The sequence below is a fragment of the Carcharhinus amblyrhynchos genome, chromosome 3 (assembly GCF_965287045.1).
Source record: "Carcharhinus amblyrhynchos chromosome 3, sCarAmb.v2.hapA, whole genome shotgun sequence".
NCBI classification, from domain to species: domain Eukaryota; kingdom Metazoa; phylum Chordata; class Chondrichthyes; order Carcharhiniformes; family Carcharhinidae; genus Carcharhinus; species Carcharhinus amblyrhynchos.
In genome coordinates, this window is record NC_137326.1 from 9,265,262 (window position 1) to 9,288,928 (window position 23,667).

Sequence of the window (23,667 nt, forward strand, 5' to 3'; positions counted from 1 at the left end):
CACACACACACACACGTGCGTACACAAGTATACACACACATGCATACACATAGACACAACACACACATGTACATACACAGACTCATATATGCAGACAGGCAGACAACACACGCATGCACGTACATAGACTCATACACGCACACGGACAGACAAACGCACACACACACACACACACACATACTTTTTGAGATAGTGACATGGGATCTTATCCATCCACTGGGACAGTGAAAATCAGGGAAAGCAGAATTAGACTGATGACAAGCGGAAATCCACAAAATATCGACAGACCACGGAGGAGGAGGGGGGGTGGAGGGTGAGAATGTTGAAGATATATTTTTTAATTCCCTTGTTTCTTCCCAATTAAATTGACTGAAGAGGAATTTTAAGAGTGGTTTCTGTTTTCTTCCTCGGCAGATTCTGGGGTGGTGCTGAAAACAATCGCTCTGAGGAAGGGGAATGCAATGCAGAGTGAGGAAGTCATTCTGGAAGAGCTCCAGGTCTTTAAGGTATTAATTGTGTCCCATTGCATCATCAAGACATAATCTGACTCCCAATACTTTCCCAAGAGACTATCCTATTTTGTTACACAGTGCATGACGGACCTGATGGATTCTCAATGGTTACTGTGTGGCTGTGACAAACCCCCCCCTCCATGAGATTAGCCCTTACATGGTTATACCTTCTTCCAGGCCAAATTAAGGCTGAACATACCTTATGTTGGAGAAGCACGGTGGCCCAGTGGTTAGCACTGCTGCGTCACAGCGCCAGGGATCCGGGTTCAATTCCCAGCTTGGGTCGCTGACTGTGTGGAGTTTGCACGTTCTCCCGGTGTTTGCATGGGTTTCCTCCGGGTGCTCCGGTTTTCTCCCACAGTCCAAAGATGTGCAGGTTAGTTGGATTGGCCATGCTAAATTGCACTTTAGGTTATGGGAATAGAGGCTATTGATGGGATGCTCCGTCAGAGAGATGGTGTCGACTCAATGGGCTGAATGGTCTCCTTCTGCACTGTAGGGTTTATGTAATATGTTGTGGAACAAAGAACAAGGAGAATTACAGTATAGGAACAGGCCCTTCGGCCCTGTATCTGAATTAAAACCCCTATTCTTGAGTCACCATATCCCTCTATTCCCATCCTATTCATGTATTTGTCCAGACGTCCCTTGAAAGTCAGGGGCGTCTGGAGTCAGGGTCTACTCTCAGCCACTCGATGCTCTGACTGAGTTTCCACAGCAGATAAGTTCTTAAAACAGCTGAACGTCCCTAATTTGCTTTGGTATGGGGCGATGGGATTTGTTACATGAGTCAGAGAGAGCAGAGAGGGGCCTCAATTTATAGTTTACTCAGACAGACTGCACCTCTGGCAGTGCCGCACTCCCACAACACTGCAGGAGTGGCAGCTTCTGTGCTCTAAGCCTGGGGTGGGATTCGAACCCGCAATCTTCTTTCTTAGAGGCAAGAGTGCTCCCCATTAGGCCAAGACTGTTATTATCAACCAAAATCAGAATCATTCTCCAGAAAGTAGAGATATGTATGCAGAAAAGCTGGGAAGAGAATTGTCCAATAATGGTTTCGGTTTTCCTATTGCCAGATTCCGAATCCCATCACCTCGATGGAGATCTCTGTGAAACGGGTAAGGAACTCCATCCTCTGACACATCTTTCAGTTGGTGTTGAACTCTTGTGTTATTCTCGGTCTAACGTTCCTCCTATCTACTCTGCAGCAACAGCTGTATGTTGGCTCGAGAGTGGGGGTGGCCCAGGTGAAGCTCCATCAGTGCGAGACCTATGGCAATGCTTGTGCCGAGTGTTGCCTCGCCCGAGACCCCTACTGCGCTTGGGATGGAAGCTCCTGTACCAGATACCAGCCCGCTGCTAAAAGGTGACATGTCTGTCGCATGCTCTCAGCTAATGTCCGTTCACTGCCTTCCAGATAGTGTTGAGATATTTGGTGCTGGGGTCGGTTGGTATATGTTAGCCTGTTGTTGGGTAAACCAGTGAATAAATCTGTGTCTGTATTCACATGTGGTTAAGATTTTGAATCTGCTGGCGTGGGAGGTGGTGAGGAGTGTGTGGTGTACGCACTAACTGCATTAATATCTACATGGCTTGGATAACAAGTCAATGTACACTTAGGGCTTGACCATTATATGTGTTTTTCACAATGTGTGTGCGTGTGTGCATGTGTGTGTTTGGTGTGTGTGTGTGTGTGTGTTTTTGCATCTGTTTGCGTGCGTTTGTGCGTACATGTGTGTTTGCATGTGGGTTATGTGTGCATTTGTGTGTGTAGGTTTGTTGTCGTGTGTGTTTGTGTGTACGTGTGTGTGTAGTGTGGTTTATGTGTGTGTGTGTTTGTGTGTACGTGTGTGTGTAGTGTGGGTCATGTGTGTAGTGTGGGTCATGTGTGTACATGTGTGAGTTATGTGTGTGTGTTTGCGTGTATGTGTGGGTTATGTGTGTGTGTGTAATGTGGATTATGTGTGTGTGTTTGTAGCGTGGGTTATGTGTGTACGTGTGGGTGGGTGTGTGTGTGCGTAGTGTGGGTTATGTCTGTATTTGCAAGTGCAATGTTAGCTCTTGTTACTGTGTTGGCATGTGAATTGTGAGGATGTTTGTACAATTCTGTTTCCCCTTTGGGCGCTTTACCATCACGTACACATTAAAACAATTTTAGATCAGTGAACCTGTGATCTCTGATCTCGAAAACTGAATGACAATCTGCAGGGATAGAGCACACAACCCCCCAGCAGCTTCAACAAGATATAAACTTTCTCTTTCCCCCTGTTTTCCTGGGACCTGTTTCCCTAACCCTAACCATGCCCCGTATGCCAGCCTAGAGCGTCAGTGGGCAGCATGACCCAGGCACTGTCCTCAACCTCTTGTTCACGGGCACGGGTTGCTGGTGAGTCGGCAGAAGCGGGAACGCTGGAGAGTCATCCTCTCCTGTACTCGGACAGTGGAGCCAATTGCATCTTGTACACGTTGGGAAAGGTCAATTCAATTTCTCTAGACTAGGGGTTAACGGACATGTGGCTGCAGACGGGTTAAGATCACATGTTGGCAAACCTGTTAAAAGGGAGGGGGTGAATAATCCACTTCGTTCCTGGGCCACTGTGATTTAAAATTGTGAAGGTGGGTGGGTGAATCCCAAGCCTGTGCTAGCCTCTGATAATCGGCTGATGGTCAGTCCACTGACCTGGCCGTGTACGTTTAGAACTTTTCTACTCTAAGGCCGAGAGAGGCAGGAGTGTTCTTTGTAGCCCCACAAGGAGAAAACAGACCCCCCCCCCCGACTTCTTCCCCAGAATGCCTCGTCAGCTGAAAAACCCCCATTCTCACTACACCCTCCTCTATCCCCTCCTACGCCCCCTCCTCCCCCAACTGCACCTCCAACAGGCTCATGTGGTTGGCATGTTAATGGGGCTTGTCCATTCTAATTGGCTGGGTCACGTGCTGGCCACTCCCAAGACAGGCAGATCACTCACTAAGCGGCCCTCTCCCCCCGCCCGTCAGAACTGTTGCCTGTGCCCCTTCCAACCCATGTGGTTCAGGAACTGGGCACACGATGCGAATCCCTACAATACAGAAGGAGGCCAGTTGGCCCATCGAATCTGTACTCGCCCAATGAATCATCAGGGGAGGGGGCGATTCGGACGTAAGCCAAGAGCCATTCACTTACTCCATTGACAGTGTTAGTGGAATACTCAGAGTGCGAAAGGTTTTATTTATTCATTTGTGGGACATGGGCGTCGCTGGCTGGCCAGCACTTACTGCCCTTGTCAGTTGCCTGAGGGCACTTGAGAGTCAACCACATTGCTGTGGCTGTGGAGTCACATGTAGGCCAGACCAGGTAAGGACAGTAGATTTCCTTCCCTAAAGGACATTAGTGAACCTGATGGGTTTTTCTGATGATCGACAATGGTTTTATGGTCGTCAGTAGATCCTTAATTCCAGATATTTTTATTGAATTCAGATTCCACCATCTGCTGTGAACATAAGAACATAATAAGAACCTAAGAAATAGGAGCAGGAGTAGGCCATCTAGCCCTTTGAGCCTGCCCCGCCATTCAATAAGATCATGGCTGATCTGAAGTGGCTCAGTTCCACTTTCCCGCTTTCTCCCCATAACCCTTAATCCCCTTGCCTACCAAAAACAAGACAGGATTCGAATTCAGTAAAGAATATCTGGAATTGCCTTGTGGTATTCTTGCTGTCACAGCTATCACTGAGGTGGTATTGTTAGGATAAAAAGGCCTAGAATCCCTACAATGCAGCAGAAAAGGCCATTCAGCCCAATGAGTCTGCATCAACTCTCTGACAGAGTATTTTCCCCAGGCCCACCATCCCACTGTATCCCTGTAACCCCATGCACATACCATGGCTAATCCCCCTAACCTATACACCTTTGGACCCTAAGGGACAATTTACCATGGCCAATCCACCTAACCTACACCACTTTGGATACTAAGGGGCAATTTAGCACGGCCAATTCATCTAACCCACACATGTTTGGACTGTGGGAGGAAATGTGTTAGTAGAGTCGGATACTTTAGGAACTTTCAAGCGGTTATTGGATAGACACATGGAGCACACCAGAATGATAGGGAGTGAGATAGCTTGATCTTGATTTGGACAAAGCTTGGCACAACATCGAGGGCTGAAGGGCCTGTACTCTGCTGTACTGTTCTATGTTCTATAAACCAGAGCAACCTAAGGAAACCCACACAGATACGGGGCAAACATGCAAATTCCACACAGTTACCCAAAACTGAAATTGAACCCAGGTCCCTGGCGCTGTGAGGTAGCGATGCTAACCACTGTGCCACCGTGCCACCTGTATTGAAGATCTGATCGTTTAGGTAAGATTGTATTGAAGGGCTTCACATTCACTTCATCACCTCACTTAAGGCTCCTCTCTTTGTTTAGGCGTTTCCGAAGACAAGACATTTGGAACGGTAACCCCATTCATCAGTGTCTGGATCAGAGTTCAATCGGTAAGGAACTGCCACCACTTTCTCCTTCCAGGTGTATTTCCTGGGATCCTTTAACTACATCAAGATTGACCTTTCTGTGGCCAGGTTAATGAGCAATTGCTGAGATGTGATCTGATTTATTATTGTCACATGCATTAGTCCGCAATGAAAAGTATTGTTTCTTGTATGCTATTCTGATAAACCATACCATTCATAGAGAAGGAAAGGAAGGTTGCAGAATGTAGTGTTGCAGTTACAGATAGGGTGAAGTGAAAGGTCAGCTTAATATATACGTGTCCTCAGATTTTGTATCTTTTTCCCAACGGAAGAAGGTGAAAGAGAGAATGTCCAGGATGTGTGGGGTCCTTAATTGTGGTGGCTGCTTTTCCAGGGCAACGGGAAGTGTAGACAGAGTCAATGGATGGGAGGCTGGTTTGAGTAATGGACTGGGCTTCATTCATATTTCTTTGTAGTTCCTTGCTGTCTTGGGGAGAGCAGGAGCCCATACCAAGCTGTGATACAACCAGAAAGAATGCTTTCTATGGCGCATCTGTAAAAGTTGGTGAAAGTCGTAAGGGTCATGTCAAATTTCCTTAGCCTCCTGAGAAACTTGAGGTGTTGGTGGGCTTTCTTAACTATAGCATCGGTGTGGAGGGACCAGGACAGGTTGTTGGTGATCTGAACACCTAGAAACTTGAAGCTTTTGACCACTGATGTAGACGGGGCATGTCCTCCATCAGTCCTTATAATTAGTGGGGAGACAGAAGGCGAGATGCTGTTCTTGTGACAGTGAGGGGGGTGATGTTCTAGAGATCTGCAGCTCCCCTTGTCTGCCGTGACTTTTCATGCCTTCAACTTGCTGCTAATTTATCCATTTGTGGTGGTGTGTGAGCCATTCCCTTTTTTGCAGCAGGTTGGGCCCCATTACATTCAAAGTCAATTCGGTCATAGAATCATAGAACCCCACAGTGCAGAAAGAGGCCCTTCGGCCCATCGAGTCTGCACCGACCACAATCCCACACATTTACCCAACAATCCCTCTAACCTAAGCATCTCAGGGCACTAAGAGGCATTTTTTTAGCATAGCCAATCAACCTAACCAGGACATCTTTCGGACTGTGGGCGAAAACTGGAGCACCCAGATGAAACCCATGCAGACACAAGGAGAATGTGCAAACTCCACACAGACAGTGACCCAACCCAGGAATCGAACCCAAGTCCCTGGAGCTGTGAAGCAGCAGTGCTAACCACTGTGCTACTGTGCAGCCCATGTCATCTGACAGTTTAAGGGTTTTTTTCTCCTTTTTCTTTGCATGCTCACCAGGTGGGGGCACTTTTTGTTAGTGCTGCTGCCTCACAGCACCAGGGACCCAGGTTCGATTCCTGGCTTGGGTCAATGTCTGTGCGGAGTCTGCACATTATCCCCGTGTTTGCGTGGGTTTCCTCTGGGTGCTCCGGTTTCCTCCCACAGTCCGAAAGACGTGCTGGTTAGGTGCATTGGCCGTACTAAATTCTCCCTCAGTGTACCCGAACAGGCGCCAGAGTGTGGCGACTGTGGGATTTTTACAGTAACTTCATTGCAGTGTTAATGCAAGCCTACTTGTGACACAAATAAATAAACTTGAAAAAGAAATGGGGAAACCTTTTCTCGTTTCCCGGACTTGTGTCGGCATCAGGCACTCCAGGAGGGGATGTGGAGCAGTTTGATACACAATCTTCCTCCCCGCACTGGCTCACAGCAGCCGCCATTGGCCAGCACTGGAATCTTCTGGTCCTAGCTCTGACAACAGGGCATCTCGCTGTTTGCATCTGGTGGGGGAGGTTTTCAGGCCACTGGAAGATCCCACTGGCATGAATAGCTGGGAAATTCTTCCAGCTCTTCACACTTGGCCTCAAAACTGGTCGTAAGGGTTTGCAATCACTTCAGTAGGAAGACAATCTCCATTTTTTTTATTCATTCATGGGACATGGGCGTTGCTGTCTGGCCAGCATTTATTGCCCATCTCTAGTTGCCCGTGAAACTGTGTGGCTTGGTTAGGCCATTCCAGTGAGCAGTTGTGAGACAACCACATTGCTGTGGCTCTGGAGTCACATGTAGGCCAGATCGGGTAAGGACAGAAGATTTCCTTCCCTAAAGGATATTAGTGAACCAGATGGGTTTTTTTTCCAACAATCGACAATTGTTTCATGGTCATCGGTAGATTCTTAATTCCAGATTTTTTTTATTGAATTCAAATTCCACCATCTGCCCTGGCGGGATTCGAACCCAGAACATTTCCTACGTGAAACCATCCTGAGACTTGCGCAAGGGTCACAGAGAGTCCAGGATGGTTTTGTGCTCGGGGCTGATTCCTGAGTCGTGATCTTCAAGACTTATTTCTCAGAGAATTTTTCTAGGCCATAATTTGGGCTCCACTTTAGCTCGGGGCTGGAGTTGGCTAACATTTCAGTTCCCATCTGAAAAGAGAAGCTTTAATATCTTGATAAAGATTTTCTTTTTTCCGTGCCTGCTGTTTACCGTGCTGTCGTGCCTTTTTATAGAAGGTTCACGTCAGTAAAGCAGCTGGGCCTGTGGGCCAGGCTCAAGTGGCGAGTTCCAGATCTGTACTGTTTTGTCAGGTGCTCCCTCACAGAGGGAGAAGGAACGTTGTGAAGGGACAAAACAACACATGGGGCAGTTGGTTGCTAAGCAGCATCAGCAAAGGTCCAATAAATGATCATTTTCCCAGTCTTTCCAGCACGGAATGGTACACGGACCAGAAGGATGGGAAAGTGGATGAATACGACCTTTTTCAAGTTGGGTCCTTTCTCAGACCTCCCAGTCTGTCCCTCCTGCCTGGACACCCTCCCACTGTTGTCCATTTTTACCACCGAGCTATCAAAAAGCAAAAATAAGTACTTGATTTTTTTTCTCAAAAGCGCCCTCCCCCATCACAATCCCAAATGTGTACTTTTGAGTTTAGAGAAACTCCAGAGCATAATACTTTCAAGTAATAGCCCTCCCTCAAAGGGCCTGAACTGTTTCTGATTCTCAAGACAGACACTGCTGGCACTGTACCAAGTTGTGCCCAGGTATTGGTCTGTTCGGTGGTCAGAGCTAACAGACGCTCAACTTGATGCAGTCTCTGCTCTTTGACAGTTAGCTTGTCGGCTGCAGTTTCCATGGCAGCCTGGTGGTTGCTTTGCCAATCTCTCAACCAGTCGAAGGTTGAAGGAACGGCAGCTCTGAACCTGATGGATGGCACGGTGGCACAGTGGCTAGCAGTGCCGCCCCACAGCACCAAGGACCAAGGTTCAATTCCAGCCTCGGGTCACTGTCTGTGTGGAATCTGCATGTTCTCCCCATGTCTGCATGGGTTTCCTCCGGGTGCTCCGGTTTCCTCCCACAGTCCAAAGATGTGCTGGTGAGGTGGATTGACTTTGGTAAATGTATGGGGTTACGGGGATAGGGCCTGGGTGGGATTGTTGGTGCAGACCCAATGGGCTAAATAACCACCTTCTGCATTGGTTAAAGGCAGTCTTTTCACTCAAAGGATTGGAGATTTTCTTTCCTCTCTCTGTCACCTGTCTGTGTGGAGTCTGCACATTCTCCCCATGTCTCCGTGGGTTTCCTCCACTGTCTTCCCTGCTACCATCAGACTTTTGAATGGACCCACCTCGCATTAAGTTGATCTTTCTCTACACCCGAGCTATGACTGTAACATTACATTCTGCATCCTCTCCTTTCCTTCTCTATGAAAGGTATGCTTTGTCTGTATAGCGCGCAAAAAACAATACGTTGTACTGTATTCCAATACATGTGACAATAATAAATCAAATCAAAACCTCCCAAAATATTTTGCTCCTGTTATTGGAGAAAGGGATGAGGGACAATGGTCCACCCTCACTATAATCCACAGCGATTGACCATTTCACAGCATCGTTACAGTGCAAAATGAGGCCATTAGGCCCATCGCACCTAAACCGACTCTCCAAATGAGCAATTCACTTAGCGCCATTCCCCTGCCTTTCCCCCATCCCTCTGCACATTGTCTCTATTTAATTAATCACCTAATCTCCTCTTGAATGCCTCGATTGAGCCTGTCCCCGCCACATCTCCAGGCAGTGCGTTCCATACCCAAACCGCTCACCCTGTTAAAAAGCTCTTTCTCACATCCTATTTGCTTCTTTTGCAAATCACTTTAAATGTGTGCCCTCTCATCTTGACCCTTTTATGAGTGGAAACAGTGTCTCCCTATCCAAGTGCGGCCGCACTTGGAGTATTGTGTGCAGTTCTGGTCCCCACATTACAGGAAGGATGTAGAGGCTTTGGAGAGGGTGCAGAGGAGGTTTACCAGGATGTTGCCTGGTATGGAGGGGAGGTCCTATGAGGAGAGACTGAGAGATTTGGGGTTGTTTTCGCTGGAAAGAAGGCGGCTAAGAGGGGACCTTATTGAAACATATAAGATGATTAGAGGTTTAGACAGGGTAGATAGTGATAGCCTTTTTCCTAGGATAGAGAAAGCTAGCACGAGGGGGCACGACTTTAAATTAAGGGGGGGTAGTTATAGGACTGATGTCAGGGGTAGGTTCTTTACCCAGAGGGTGGTGAGGGACTGGAATGCCCTGCCAGCTGCAGTTGTAAATGCGCCTAGTTTGGGGGCGTTTAAGAGATCTGTGGATAGGTTTATGGACGAAATAGGATTGGTTTAGATTAGTGGGTTAGTGTTGTTTTTTTTTTTAAGAGCTGGTCGGCGCAACATCGTGGGCCGAAGGGCCTGTTCTGCGCTGTAATGTTCTATGTTCTATGTTCTATCTACACTGTCCAGTTTCCCTCATGATTATGAACATCTCCATCAAACCTCCTCATAGCCTCCTGCTCTCCAAGGCGAATAGCCCCAATCTCTTCAATCTATCCTCACAAGTGAAGTTTCTCATCCCTCGAACCGTTCTTTTAAACCTCTTCTCCCCAGTGTGTTAACACCCTTCCCATCGTGTGGCACCCAGGACTGTCCACAATAGTCCAACTCTTGGCTCTGTGTTTGACTAGAATGTATTACATAAAGCCAACAAATAGTTCTGCTCTGAATAGAAAAATGTCAATATTAATGAAGAATATTAGTGAACACCAATAAGACACAAGAACTCAAACTAAATTTCATAACCTATTAAAAATAAATGAAACAAAAATTAAAAATAATTGAGAAAACAACTAAAATGGCGGCGTGGGCTCGTTGGGCCGAAGGGCCTGTTTCCCGTGCTGTGTTGTTCTTTGTTCTAGATGAGAATTGTTTTATACAGCCAGTATTTATTATCTGGACGACACTGCCTGATGGAGTGATGGGTGCAGGTTCAATGAGTAACTCCCATCCAGAGACTCTGTCTACACTTCCACTACCTCGCAAAAGCAGCAACATAATCGAGGATCCCACGCACCAGGGACCCCATACTCTCTTCCACCTTCTACTGCTGGAAAAAAGATACAGCACCTGAGGAAAAGTTTTTTTTTGCTCAGAGGGTGCTGGCGGTCTAGAATGTGCTGTCTGGGAGGGTGGTGGAGGTGGGATGCCTCACATCCTTTAAAAAATACCTGGATGAGTGTTTGGCATCCCATATCATTCAACGCCATGGGCCAAGTGCTGGCAAGTGGGATTAGGTGGGCAGGTTAGGGTATTTCATGCATCGGTGCAGACTCGATGGGCTGAAGGGCCTCTTCTGCACTGTAGTAATCTGTGATTCTGTGAAAAGTCTGAGGTCTCCTCCTAACAGACTCAAGAACAGCTTCTTCCCTGCTGCCATCAGACCTTTGAATGGACCTATTAAGCTGATCTTTCTCTACATCCCTGCAATGACTGTAATACGACATTCTGCACCCTCTCTTTTCTCCCCTGTGTACTCTATGAACGGTATGTTTTGTCTGTATGGTGCACCAGAAACAATACTTTTCACTGTGTACGAGTACGTGTGACAATAATAAATCAAATCAAACGGGAATTGGAAAGGAGAAAATGCCAGGGCGATATGGAGAATGTGCAGGGGAGTGGGGATTTCGAAGAGCTGGCATAGACACAATGGGCCAAACAGCCTTCATCTGGGCTGTCGGATTCTGTGGTAGGTTCTGATGAACCCAACGCAATTATTTTTGAGGTCTGATTCTCTCGACCAGAACACGACCCTAATAATCTACAATCGCTTTTAAAAATGTCTTTTGAAACAGTAGAAGAGTTTGATAGTGCGGAGGAGAGAGTGGTCTATGGGACGGAGCACAACAGCACCTTCCTGGAATGCATTCCAAAATCACTTCAGGCCACCGTCAAGTGGTTCGTGCAGCGAGCTGCGGACGATGTGAAAGATGAGGTGAGTGAAAAACCTTTTCCCCCACGTGCCCCGGCTTTATCTTTCGGGTGGTGGCCCTTTTAATGAGCAGGGGGCGGGACAAGTGACTGCCTCCAGGACGAAGGCCCGCCTCATAGAGCTCCCAGCCAATCGGAGACCAGCAGCTGTGCGCCATCCCAGCGTCAGTGGCCAGTGTTGGTACTGCAGGACCCCGGGTGGTTAGAGAACCGTCAGGTACGCCCAGACCCAGTGCAGGCTGGGAACTGGTTGGCGGATTTTGACTGACCAGCAGACCGCAAGGTTAAAGCGGCCAGATTACACGGTGATTACAAGCTTCTCCTGCCTCCTGTTAGATCAAAGCGGTGGTGGAATAAGGCCTTTTATTGGCGATTAATTGCCCAATTAAAAGCATCGGTCATAGAATCCTACAGTGCAGAAGGAGGCCATTCGACCCATCGAGTCTGCACTGGCTCTCTGACAGAGCATCTTACCCAGATCTTATTCCCATCACCCCAAAGTATTTACCCTGCTAACCACCCCCTCTCCCGCATACACACACACGCACACACACGCACACGCGCACACATGCACACGCGCACACACACACACACACACACACACACACACATCTTTCAACACTAAGGGACAATTTAGCACGGCTAATGCACCTAACCAGCCCATCTTTAGACCGTGGGAGGAAACTGAAGTAGCCGGTGGAAACCCACACAGACACGGGGAGAACATGCACACTCCGCACAGGCAGTCACCCAAGTCGGGAATCGAACCCGGGTCCCTTGGCGCTGTGACACAGCAGTGCTAACCACTGTGCCACCCAATGCCTCCAAAGAAGAAAATTTTGAACAATTTCTCCACCCAATGCTTTCCCCTGTTGCCCGGAAAATCATGGCAGGGGCAGTGGGTGTGCCACGCTTACCGTGGCATCCTAATTTAAGGGACCGCCAACCTGTCTTTCCACCCCCAAGGTAGCCTGTCAAATTCAGCCTTCCGACTGGGGCCGAGCTCTGGATTTCCTTCCCTCACCACCCTACACCTGTCGACCTCTGTCACCTCCTTTAAAAACCTCCCTCTTAAAGCCCTGCTCTTTGGTTTAGCGTTTGACCGGGGGTTACCCCACGTAGCTTGGTGTTATAGTCCCTCCAATGCCATTGGGCCATTTTGTTACGTCAAAGGTGACGCACCCATTTGTACGTTCGCAGGTGAAAACGGACGACAGGATCATCAAGACTGAGCACGGCCTGTTATTCAGGAAGATTTACCGGATGGACGAGGGGACGTATTATTGCAAAACCATGGAGCACGGCTTCACGCAGACCGCCACCAAGATCTCGCTGGAGGTGATCGAGAGCGAGCAGCTGGACGAGATCTTCAACCGCGACGACGAGGAGCGCACCAACCGGCCCTGCGTGAGCCCGCCCCGCCGGCTGCACGGGCAGAAGCCCTGGTTCAAGGACATCATGCAGCTGATCGGCTACTCCAACCTGCACCGGGTGGAGGAGTACTGCGAGCGCGTCTGGTGCAACGAGAAGCAGCGCAAGAAGCGGCGGATGATGCTGAGCAAGTGGAAGCTCATGTCGGAAGGGGGTCGGAGGGGGAAGAGCAAGCCTCGCAACAGGACGCCCAGGCAGGTCGCCGACACATAGGGCCGGTGACTCCCGCCTCGCCCACACTGTAAATAAGGACCAAGCTCGAGAGACCAAAGCGACTGGAAGCGTTCCCAGAGTGAAGCCACTTTTCAAAAAAGGACACATCTCGACTGAACGTCGCCCACTTTGGGAGCGAGGGTGACCAGGGTCAGAAAAACCGAACTTAAAGACTCCACCAAAAGTTTCTTTTCTTTTTGTTTTGCGTCTCCAAGCCCAATGTAAACCCGCATCAATTCTTCTTCAATTCTATATTCTTTTCTGATTTTACTGCCCCCGTACTCTTGACCTTGCTGATGGGAGTAAATAGAAGTAATCATGTTAAATTGCATCTATTTATGGATGTTATTTAATTAGTCGTTGGGATCAACTGGATGGTCAGTGTGGAGGGGTGGGGGGGACAGGGGGGGACGGGCAAAGGAATGTTAGAGCACAAGCGTGAGAAAAAAGAGCAAGGCACGGCTACCATTAGGTCAATATTGCCCGCTTTATTCAACTACAGATATTGACACAATGGCTAGCACTGCTGCCTCACGGCACCAGGGACCCGGGTTTAATTCCCAGCTTGGGCGACTGTCTGTGCGGAGTCTGCACGTTCTCCCCCCCTCCCCGTGTCTGCGCGGCTTTCCTCCGGATGCTCCGGTTTCCTCCCACTCTCCAAAGATGCGCGGGTCAGGTGGATTGGCCGTGCTAAATTGCCCCTCAGTGACCAGCTAGGGTAGATGCAGGGGGATAGGATCTGGGTGGGATTGTGGTTGGTGCAGACTCGATGGGCTGAATGGCCTCCTTCTGTATGATTCGATGATTAAAATGGCATTGGGCACCCGATTCAGCCCGTGAATATGGCACTGTGAACCTCCGCTACGAGCAATGGGGGTATATTCCAGTGGGCACTTTCTGATTGACATAAGTGGGTATTCCGATGGGTGGAGATAACTGGGCCTATTCTGTTGGATGCCCTGGTGATATATATTATTTTTAGAACGCCCTGGTTTGCCCATATTGTCACAATTCGGACATTTCCTAAGATCTAGGTCTGGTCCTATTTATTCTGCTCAATTAGTACCAGCCTTAAAAGGGAAACAAGCTGTGATTTGTTGTAAATAGGTGACTGGGGGGGGGGCGGGGGGTATCTGTCAGTAACATTTCACCAGAGCTGAAGGAAAAGCTCAGCGTGAGATTCTGCTCTGAAAATTTCACTTTGTATTTTCCATCAGTTTCTGACCCTGGTCGTTAATAATACTTCGTAAACTTATTCCAGGCCTCACCTTGTACAGATTAGACATGGACTGGATCTACCGCCCCCCACCCCCCAGCCCTCACAGAGTTATATGAGGAGAAAATACCACTGGGACCCCCGCTCAGGTAGTGAGCTCCCACTCCAGTCGCTGCTGTGTGCGTGGTTTCTCCAACTGCTTACAACGTCGCTGTGTGTCCCTCAACCTCAGACACCAACCAGTCTCCTCACCCCGCGCACCCCCCGTCACTCTCCTCATACCCACCCCCACCCCACCCAGCCCCCTCACTGTTCCCCCCCCACCACCCCCAACCGTCACTCCCTTCCCGTCACTCCCTTCCCGTCACTCTCTTCACTCCCTCCCCACCCAAACACTCTCCTCACTCCTTCTGCAGGGTGGGGATTCTATGGGAGAGCGGGGCAAATAGTGAGGGAGAGTGAGAATCATAGAACATAGAACATAGAACACTACAGCACAAACAGGCCCTTCGGCCCACGAGTTGCGCCGATCACATCAACACCTACCAACCTACAGACCTATCTATAACCCTCAATCTCATTAAACCCCATATACTCATCCAGAAGTCTTTTAAAAGACCCCAGCGAGTTTGCCTCCACCACCACTGACGGCAGCCGATTCCGTTCACTCACCACCCTCTGAGTGAAAAACTTACCCCTAACATCACTTCTGAACTTCCCTCCTTGCACCTTAAATCTGTGTCCTCTCGTAGCAACCATTTCAACCCGGGGAAATAGCCTCTGAGAGTCCACCCTATCTATTCCTCTCAACATCTTGTAAACTTCTATCAGGTCGCCTCTCAACCTTCGTCTCTCCAGGGAAAAGAGACCCAGTTCCCTCAACCTAACTTCATAAGGCATGCCTCCCAGTCCAGGCAACATCCTTGTAAATCTCCTCTGTACCCTCTCAATAGCTTCTACATCTTTCCTATAGTGAGGCGACCAGAACTGCGCACAATACTCCAAATGAGGCCTGACAAGGGGATCATTAGTGAGGGGAATCAGTGAGGGGAGAGGGGGAGATTGGGGCAATTTGTGAGGGGGGGGGAGAGTGAGAATTAGTGAGGGGGGAGGAGGAGATTAGGGCAATTCGTGAGGGAGGGGGGAGAGTGAGAATTAGTGAGGGGGGAAGAATGGGAATTAATGAGGGGAGAGTGGAGGAATGAGTGAGGGGAGAGTGGGAATGAGTGAGGGGAGAGTGGGAATGAGTGAGGGGAGAGTGGGAATGAGTGAGGGGAGAGTGGGACTGAGTGAGGGGAGAGTGGGACTGAGTGAGGGGAGAGTGGGAATGAGTGAGGGGAGAGTGGGACTGAGTGAGGGGAGAGTGGGACTGAGTGAGGGGAGAGTGGGACTGAGTGAGGGGAGAGTGGGACTGAGTGAGGGGAGAGTGGGACTGAGTGAGGGGAGAGAGTGGGAATGAGAGGGGGGAGAGTGAGAATCAGCGAGGGGAGATTGGGAATGAATGAGGGGCGCAGGAAAGGATTGAGTAGCTGTCAGTAAGCCACGTTTAAAAGCCAGTGGAGTTCTTGGTTGCTGTTTTGTACCAATTTGCTCTTCAACACTGAGACAAGACTGAGAAACTCCCTCGCATTCTCCCAGCGAACTTGGAGACAGTGTTTGATGCAGGCAAGTAGCTGGGAAGTCTCTGTCTGTGATAACACAGGCTGTGACCCAGCCTCATCCTCCCTGTGTTCTGACCCAAATAAACACAGGCAGGAAAATAAAAGTTCCCAGGGCTGGAGCCGTCGTGCTGGGAACCATGCCGACCAGGCCCCAACAGGAAAGACCCCTCGTCAGTCTCCAGAGAAATTCTGGAGACTGACGAAACTCTAACGAGATTCGGTCAGACGGTGAGAAGATCCGACGCAGGATTCCCAGCCACTGGAAGCAGGATGTCCGTTTGGCTCATTAATGAGCCAATTAGTGCCTATTATCCGGAGAATGCTGCAAGTTAATGGGAGTCATGATGTGGGTATGCCGGCGTTGGACTGGCGTAAACACAGTAAAAAGTCTGACAACACCAGGTTTTAGTCCAACCTATTTGATAATTATTTGATATTATCAAATAAATAGGTTGGACTAAAACCTGGTGTTGTCAGACTTTTTACTGTATTTAATGGGAGCCCAGGGATGAAATGGAGAATGCACAGATCTCCCGTGCCCTTGGAAGGTTATAGCAAACCCACGTGGGTTAGGCCGTGCTAAAATTGCCCCTTGGTGTCTCAGGATGTGTAGGTTAGTTGGATTAGCCAATGGAAATGTTATGGGGAGAGGGCAGGATGGACCTGTGTAAGATTCTCTATCAGAGGTCAGTGCAAGCTCAATGGGTCTTCTGCAATTCTATGATTCTGTGCTTGGCAGTAGCCTCTTGGGGAGGGTCCCGCAGAGGCAGTCAGCGCCTGATCAAACGACTCGAAATCGGGTGGGGTGGGGGGTGCAGAAAGTCACCTCCTTCCCTGCCTCTAACCCCTATAACCTTGCCCCTCCCCTCCAGCAATGCCCAGAGAGTGTTACAGTGAGTTATGGTATATGAGAGAGTGTTACAGTAAGTTGCGGTATATCAGAGAGTGTTACAGTGAGTTATGGTCTATGAGAGAGTGTTACAGTAAGTTGCGGTATATCAGAGAGTGTTACAGTGAGTTATGGTATATCAGTGTTAAAGTGAGATGTGGTATGTGAACATCTTGAAGGAGGGAAGTACATTAGAGTCTTACATAGAAATATAGAAGGGAGGAGCAGGAGGAGGCCATTTGGCCCTTCGAGTCTGCTCCACCATTCATCATGATTATTTATGGCTGATTGTCCAACTCCCCATAACAAAGAACAAACTACAGCACAGGAACAGGTCCCTCGGCCCTCCAAGCCTGTGCCGATCATGATGCCTGCCTTAACTAAAACTGTATGCACTTACGGAATCCGTATCCTTCCATTCCCGTCCTATTCACTCGAGAGTCCGCAGGAGCCTGGCCTCAGTAACACTGTTTGGCAATGGCTCTTCCCCATCTGAAACAGTGAGCGAGAAACGCCATAGAAATGCCTCTAAAAATCAAAGATTAATATCACCAAGGGAAAGCTCAAAGTCCTTTCCCCCTCTCACTCCCATCGTAGTTATTTCTCCCGGTGATTTTCAGAGGGCTTACGATAAAGAAAGATTTCTGTTTCCTTCAGAAGGCTTTGACAGCATCTATTCTGCACACATTGCTGACAAGGTCATTTCTTCAGCAACTGCACATATAACTGAAATCACTCCAGATTTGGTTACTCTACACCGAGTTGCTACTTAACTAACCAATGATTTAGTGCTGGTAAAATCTCAGCAAGTCTGGCAGCACCTACGGAGAGAGAAACTCAGCTACTGAAATTTCAATGCAATAAAAATCTGGAATTAAGACAATGAAACCATTGTCGGAAAAACCTACCGAGTTCACTACTGTCCTTTAGGGAAGGAAATCTGCCGTCCTTACCTGGTCTGGCCTACATGCGACTCCAGAGCCACAGCAATGTGGTTGACTCTCAACTGCCCTCTGAAGTGACCCAGCAAGCCACTCAGTTAGACTTAGAATCCCTAGTGCAGAAAAGGCCAATCAACTCATCGAGTCGGCATCGACTCCCTGACCTTACTCAGGCCCACCCTATAATCCCACACGTTTACCCCACTATTCCCCCCCAACCTACACACCTTTGACAATTGAGTATGGTCTATCCATCTAACTTGCACATCGTTGGACTGTGGGAGGAAACCGGAGTGCTGGGGGGAAACCCATGCAGACACAGGGAGAATGTGCAAACGCCACACAGACTGTCACCCGAGGCTGGAATTGAACCTGGGTCCCTGGCACTGTGAGGCAGCAATGCTAACCACTGTGCCACCGTGCCACCCTAGTTGAGGGGCAATTAGGGTTGGGGTGGCCTAGCTGGTGATGCCCACATTCTATGAATTGAAGAGAGTAGAAATGTGAAAAAGCAACAAAATCTGTCACACTTCTGCCTCACCTCAGCTCAAGTCATACGGGCTTGAAATGTTAACTAACTCCGTTTCTCTCTCCACAGATGCTGCTGAGTTTTTCCAGCATTTTCTGTTTTTATGTCAGATTTCCAGCAGCTGCAGTATTTTACCTTTACTTCAGTGTTGATGTTCTACGAGTCACTTTTTCCAGATAACCCACTGCCTGAGAGCTGCTGAGTTGACAGTTCGTAGGTAGACAGAGAGAAGCAGACATTTCAATTGGCCACACTCCATCTGGGGAGCTGGGGGGAATGGGGGTCACAGGTCATCCAGTTGAGGGTGCAAGAGGTCAAGTTGACCAGGATTCCTCCAGGAGGAAAATCATTGGGGCAAAAAATTCCATTTTACTGTCCTTTTAACCACCCCTGTCATTTGAAATAAAGTTTGGAGATGGGGAGGAAATGTCATTCGACAGAGTCAAGATTCATCTAATTGGCCAACAAAGGACATGATTTTCCCCAGGGTTACCAAGACTTCAGTCTCGGGTTCAAATGGAGTTCAGAAGCCCAAAATGTGCAAGCATAATCACTCAATCATGATTCGCCCCCTGGTTGGCCAATCAGTAGCCAAAAGAGGTGGGCTGTTGTAGCGGCCAATGGGAGTTCCTCTAATCTGAGGGATAAAAAATTGACCAATCAGGGTTAAGTCAGAGAAGGGGTTCCTAAAATGGAGCAGCCCACTCTCCAACATTTTTATACATAGAATAAAAAAACGCCCTTAACAGCCGAGCCATCCTTGTAGAGTGGGGGACCTGGCCCCCAGTGCCTCGAGGAGAGTGCCTCAGGCGTGGGATGGAGCTGTGAAACTGTCACGCCTGCCAGCGACCTGACGTTCTGCCCCCACGTCCACCCCCATTGGTCTCTGCAAGAGGACTTTCCAAAATTTTACCTCACGGGATCCCATTTCAATGCCTCAGGTTTCTTTAAGCACCCCTCCCCCCACCCCACCCCACCACCACCACCACCACCACCACTGCAGATTGAAAATCGTGATTGGAGGGCAGGGGAGATCAGAGTATTGTTGATTAGGACGGTGACTGGGATGGAGATGGGGAGGGTGCTGGATTTACCCTGGCGAAAGGGAAGACCCTGATTTCTGCAGGCTGTGGTTGTAACTGCGACTGGGCCTCAGTCAACAGACTGGATAAGCCACACCCACTGACAAGAAAACAAGGGGCCACAGAGAGGCCAAAACAGTGGTTCGAACTCCACAGCCGCCATTACTACCTCGGAGTTTGCGACCCCGAGACCCCATCCCGTGACCCCACTGCGGGGGGGGGGGGGGTCAGAGCCCACAGTTTGGGAGCCCACGGCTCTAAAGTGTTCAGCCCAAAGAATCTCTTTTTTCCATATAGCCCAGGGAAGGTGGGTTGCCCAAGAGGATGGACACATGAGTCAATAATGGCAGAGGTCTGGCAGGGCAAAGGTCATTTGATGAAACCTCAAGTGGAAAATCCAATCAGAACTGACAACTCTAAGTGCTGAGCTCTCAGGAACTGTAGGTCTCAACAAAAGGAAAAGAAATGGAACAGATAAAGTAGAACAAGTCAGCTCAGTTCCTCATATTGTCAGGACGGCCATGTTGGAATTGGTCCCCAAAGCCTTAGTTAGGCCGCATTTATTAAGCTAAGCCACCCTGATATTCCTTTTGTGATCTATTGCTTCACAGAATTTGAATTTGGTTGCAATTTGTAAAATAATGTATATAGTTTTAGGTATTTTGTACAGAATTAGGTCATTTTCAATTCATGCTTTTTTTTCTCCCTCACAGTTACATTTTTAAACAGTCTCACAGCCTGGAGATTGAATTCAACGACAGGCAAAATCTAGATTTTGTTTTGCCTTTTCTCTAAAAAAAAATTATTTATGACGATGTACACTTATATTTGACGTAAAGTTGCTGAGTTTCCACGATCTACACAGTTAATAGGCAGGATTTTACGGATTCGCTCGAGTGAGACCGAAAGTTCCCGCCCAAGGTTAATGGAGGTTGTCGGAACCGCGCCTGCTTCGATTCTGAGCAGGCAAGGTGGAAAAGTTCCGGCCAATACTTGTATCACAGTGCTTCAAGCTATAGGGAGGTGGAGAATGAAGGAAAACAATTGCAACAGGTTTTGGCAAAAAAACTCCCAATTAAAGTGGCTGCCACATTAATCACGGACGTGGACAGGTTTACTATTGTTCTACATTCCCCCAGTTCCAATTCCCTTCCCAATACTAGTGGTGCACTAAGGCAGACTTCCATCTGTTCCCATAGCTGGTAATTCCCGGAATCAGGCAGCTAGTCTGTCAGCAGGGGTTTCTAAGGAGGGGGCGCTTCGAGCATGGCTAACCTTGAGCAGGATTTTCCCTCCACGCTCGCCCCAGTGCCGGAAAAATCCCGCCCAAAGTCAAGAGACCTTTGCGTAATCTGTGTCCCGCCCGCTACGATTCCTGTAGCAAGCTGAATGGGAAAATTCCGCCCCAGGGGTCTCTCCTGCTCTTACCGCCAGCTACTGGCGTGTTTAGAAGGATTTACGGGTTGACACACTCAGCCTGTTTGACCGTGTTCTGAATGCACCTCCCTTGGCCATCAGGTCCTGGAGTGGGGCTGGAACGTGGAACTTCTGTCTCAAGAGGCTGGGACACTCCCCACTGTGTCACAAGACTGCCTCATCGGTCCACGTACAATGGGCTAATGTTATTCCACAGAAGTCCTTTATTTCAGCGTTTTAAATTCCGTAGCCTCAAAGCACCTGGTTAAAGTCCAACAGGTTTATTTGGAATCACGAGCTTTCGGAGCGCTGCTCCTTCGTCAGGTGAGCGGGCAAATAGAATTATTGGACTTTAACCTGGTGTTGCGAGACTCCCAGGGCCGGCATCTCCACATCAAAGCACTTGGAGGAAGAAATGAGACGGAAGTTCCCGGGTTCCCTTATTTTAAAACGTATCTTGGATATAATCATCTGATTGCTTAAGGGGAGTTTAATTTTCCACATGGCTGTTTACCTTTGATCGATTAAATCTTCAGATCGTGAGAAGCCTGCAACTTTAAACACTGCGAGTTAGTTTTGTAGAGTTCTGTTAAAACGAACACTGTATGTAGTCAGTTTCCATCTGCTTTAGATGTAATTTTTAGTCTTTTAATGTATATTTATGCACTGGCAAATAAATAAAATCCAGATGTATTAGTATGTGACTTTCTACGGTGAGCCCTGTTTAATTTTTGGAAGTACCTTTGTAAAACGGCGACAATTAATTTGTTACTTTTTTTAACCCAGGCTCGAATACTTTTGCGTATCCAATTGTTCACATTTCCTCTTTGAAACTATCTCAGGATTCCCGGGTGACTGGTTCTGAAAGGAGTCACGTTGGGAAGGGCCCGTTCATTTAAAGCTTGCACTATTTCAAAATGAAATGCAACAATGGAAATGACATCCCATTGATAAGGGATCACCCGGCAAGAAACATGAATTGATAACTTCTTTCCCCCTCCTTTACAAACAGTACAAAGCGTGCAGATAATCAGCCCCTCTGTTTAAATGGGATGGTTAAGTCCCATTCACGAGCCTCACCTCGTTACACTGATATTGAGGTTTACCCCAAGTGAAAAGGTAAATGACAAACGAGGTTCCGCATCAATTGTCTCGTATCTAAAGGAGTCACTAATAATGAAGTTCCACTTTCACCAATGAGGAGCTTCTCCATGTGCTAAAGCGTCAATGCTATCGAGATTCTCGGCTAAGGATGGTACGGTGGTTAGCACTGCTGCCTCATGGCACCAGGGACCCGGGTTCACACACTGCCTATGAGTTTGCACGTTCTCCCTGTGTCTGCGTGGTTTCCCCTGGGTGCACCGGTTTCTTCCCACAGTCCAAAGATGTGCTTGTAAGGTGGATTGGCCACGCTAAATTGCCTCTTAGTGTCCAAAGATGTGATGGTTAGGTGGATTGGCCATGCTAAATTGTCTCTTAGTGTCCAAAGATGTGTAGGTTAGGTGGATTGGCCATGCTAAATTGCCTCTTAGTGTCCAAAGATGTGTAGGTTAGGTGGATTGGCTGTGCTAAATTGCCTCTTAGTGTCCAAAGATGTGATGGTTAGGTGGATTGGCCATGTTAAATTGCCTCTTAGTGTCCAAAGATGTGTAGGTTAGGTGGATTAGCCATGCTAAATTGCCTTAGTGTCCAAAGATGTGTAGGTTAGGTGGATTGGCCTGGTAAATTGCCCCTTAGTATCAAAAGATGTGAAGGTTAGGTGGATTGGCCATGCTAACGTGTTCCTTAGTGTCCAAAAACATGCTGATTAGGTGATTGGCCAGGTTAAATTGCCTCTGAATGTCCAAAAATATGCAGGTTAGGGGGGTTGGCCTTGTTAAATTACCTCTGAATGTCCAAAAGTGTGCAGGTTAGGTGGATTGGCCAGTCTGACTTGCCCCTTATTGTCCAAAGATGTGGAGATTAGATGGATTGGCCATGATAAATTGCCCCTTACTGTCCAAAGATGTGAAGGTTAGGGGGGGTTAGATAAGTGGGGTTACAGGGATAGGGCCTGGGTAAGATGCTCAGTCGGAGGATCAGTACAGACCCGCGTGGCCTGAATGGCTTCCTTCTGCACTGTAGTAACACTATGATTCTTAAAAGTTCCAATGCGGAGATTCCCCATTTTAAAAAGTCGCTGGTGACAAGGTTCCCCTATTTTGAAGGGAAATTGACCGCGAAGTCCCCCAGGGTTCTGAGTTTTGAAAAGCCTCCCTGCTGAGAAGGGAACGGTGCTAATTTGACCAGCTCTTCACACAGCTCTCAGCCAGAGAGAAGCAGCAAGCTGTTTTCCTGTGGTTGCCAGGAGACCGGAGTGGGAGCTGAATGCGCTCATTGTGTGAGGGAGTGTCAGCCACGACTCACAGGGCTGAAGGCCGAGACTGCCCAGGAGTGCTGTCGCCAGTCTAACACAAACACCTATTGTCCTCCTCACTGCTTTACGGAACTCGAATAAACTAAATCCATTCTGAAGGAAGTGTCCCAGAGCCGGTGCTCTGACACATCACCGGCTCTCCTTATTGTCCTGTCAACAAGAGCCAAGCTTGAAGAGACGCAACACCCTTCTGATGAAGTTGTGTTCACTTAGTTCGCCATCGCCTCAAGGATCTTTAATGCCAAAAATTATTTTTCTCAGCAGGTAAACCTTGCTTGTGGTGATCTAATATCATTGAAGGGTAGGAAAAGGGAGTTCACAACATCTTAGAATGCCTACAGTGCAGAAGGAGGCCATTCAGCCCATCGAGTCTGCACTGACCACCAGCCCTAGTCTCAGAACCTCACATATTTACCCCGTTAATCCCCCTGACACTAAGGACAATTTATCATGGCCAATCTACCAAACCTGCACATCTGTGGAGTGTGGGAGGGAATTGGAGCACCTGGAGGAAACACGGGGAGAATGTGCAAACTCCAGGGAGGTGGACTAGATGATTTAGGACGCTATCT

The 23,667-nt window shown here is 48.4% G+C and overlaps 1 protein-coding gene across 2 annotated transcripts in view; it reads left to right on the forward strand.

The window, feature by feature from the left end:
* sema3bl (sema domain, immunoglobulin domain (Ig), short basic domain, secreted, (semaphorin) 3bl) overlaps window positions 1-13,328 on the forward strand; it is a 149,897-nt gene extending 136,569 nt beyond the window's left edge. Inside the window, exons 12-17 of one of the 2 annotated variants that reach the window (XM_080218737.1) lie at window positions 415-506; window positions 1,589-1,630; window positions 1,721-1,878; window positions 4,923-4,990; window positions 11,166-11,305; window positions 12,502-13,328. In XM_080218737.1, the coding sequence (XP_080074863.1) occupies window positions 415-506; window positions 1,589-1,630; window positions 1,721-1,878; window positions 4,923-4,990; window positions 11,166-11,305; window positions 12,502-12,945 (944 nt within the window). In that variant the 3' untranslated portion in view covers window positions 12,946-13,328. The remainder of the gene's footprint in view (window positions 1-414; window positions 507-1,588; window positions 1,631-1,720; window positions 1,879-4,922; window positions 4,991-11,165; window positions 11,306-12,501) is intronic. The other variant, XM_080218744.1, reaches the window with a different exon arrangement.
* Window positions 13,329-23,667: the final 10,339 nt, after the last annotated feature.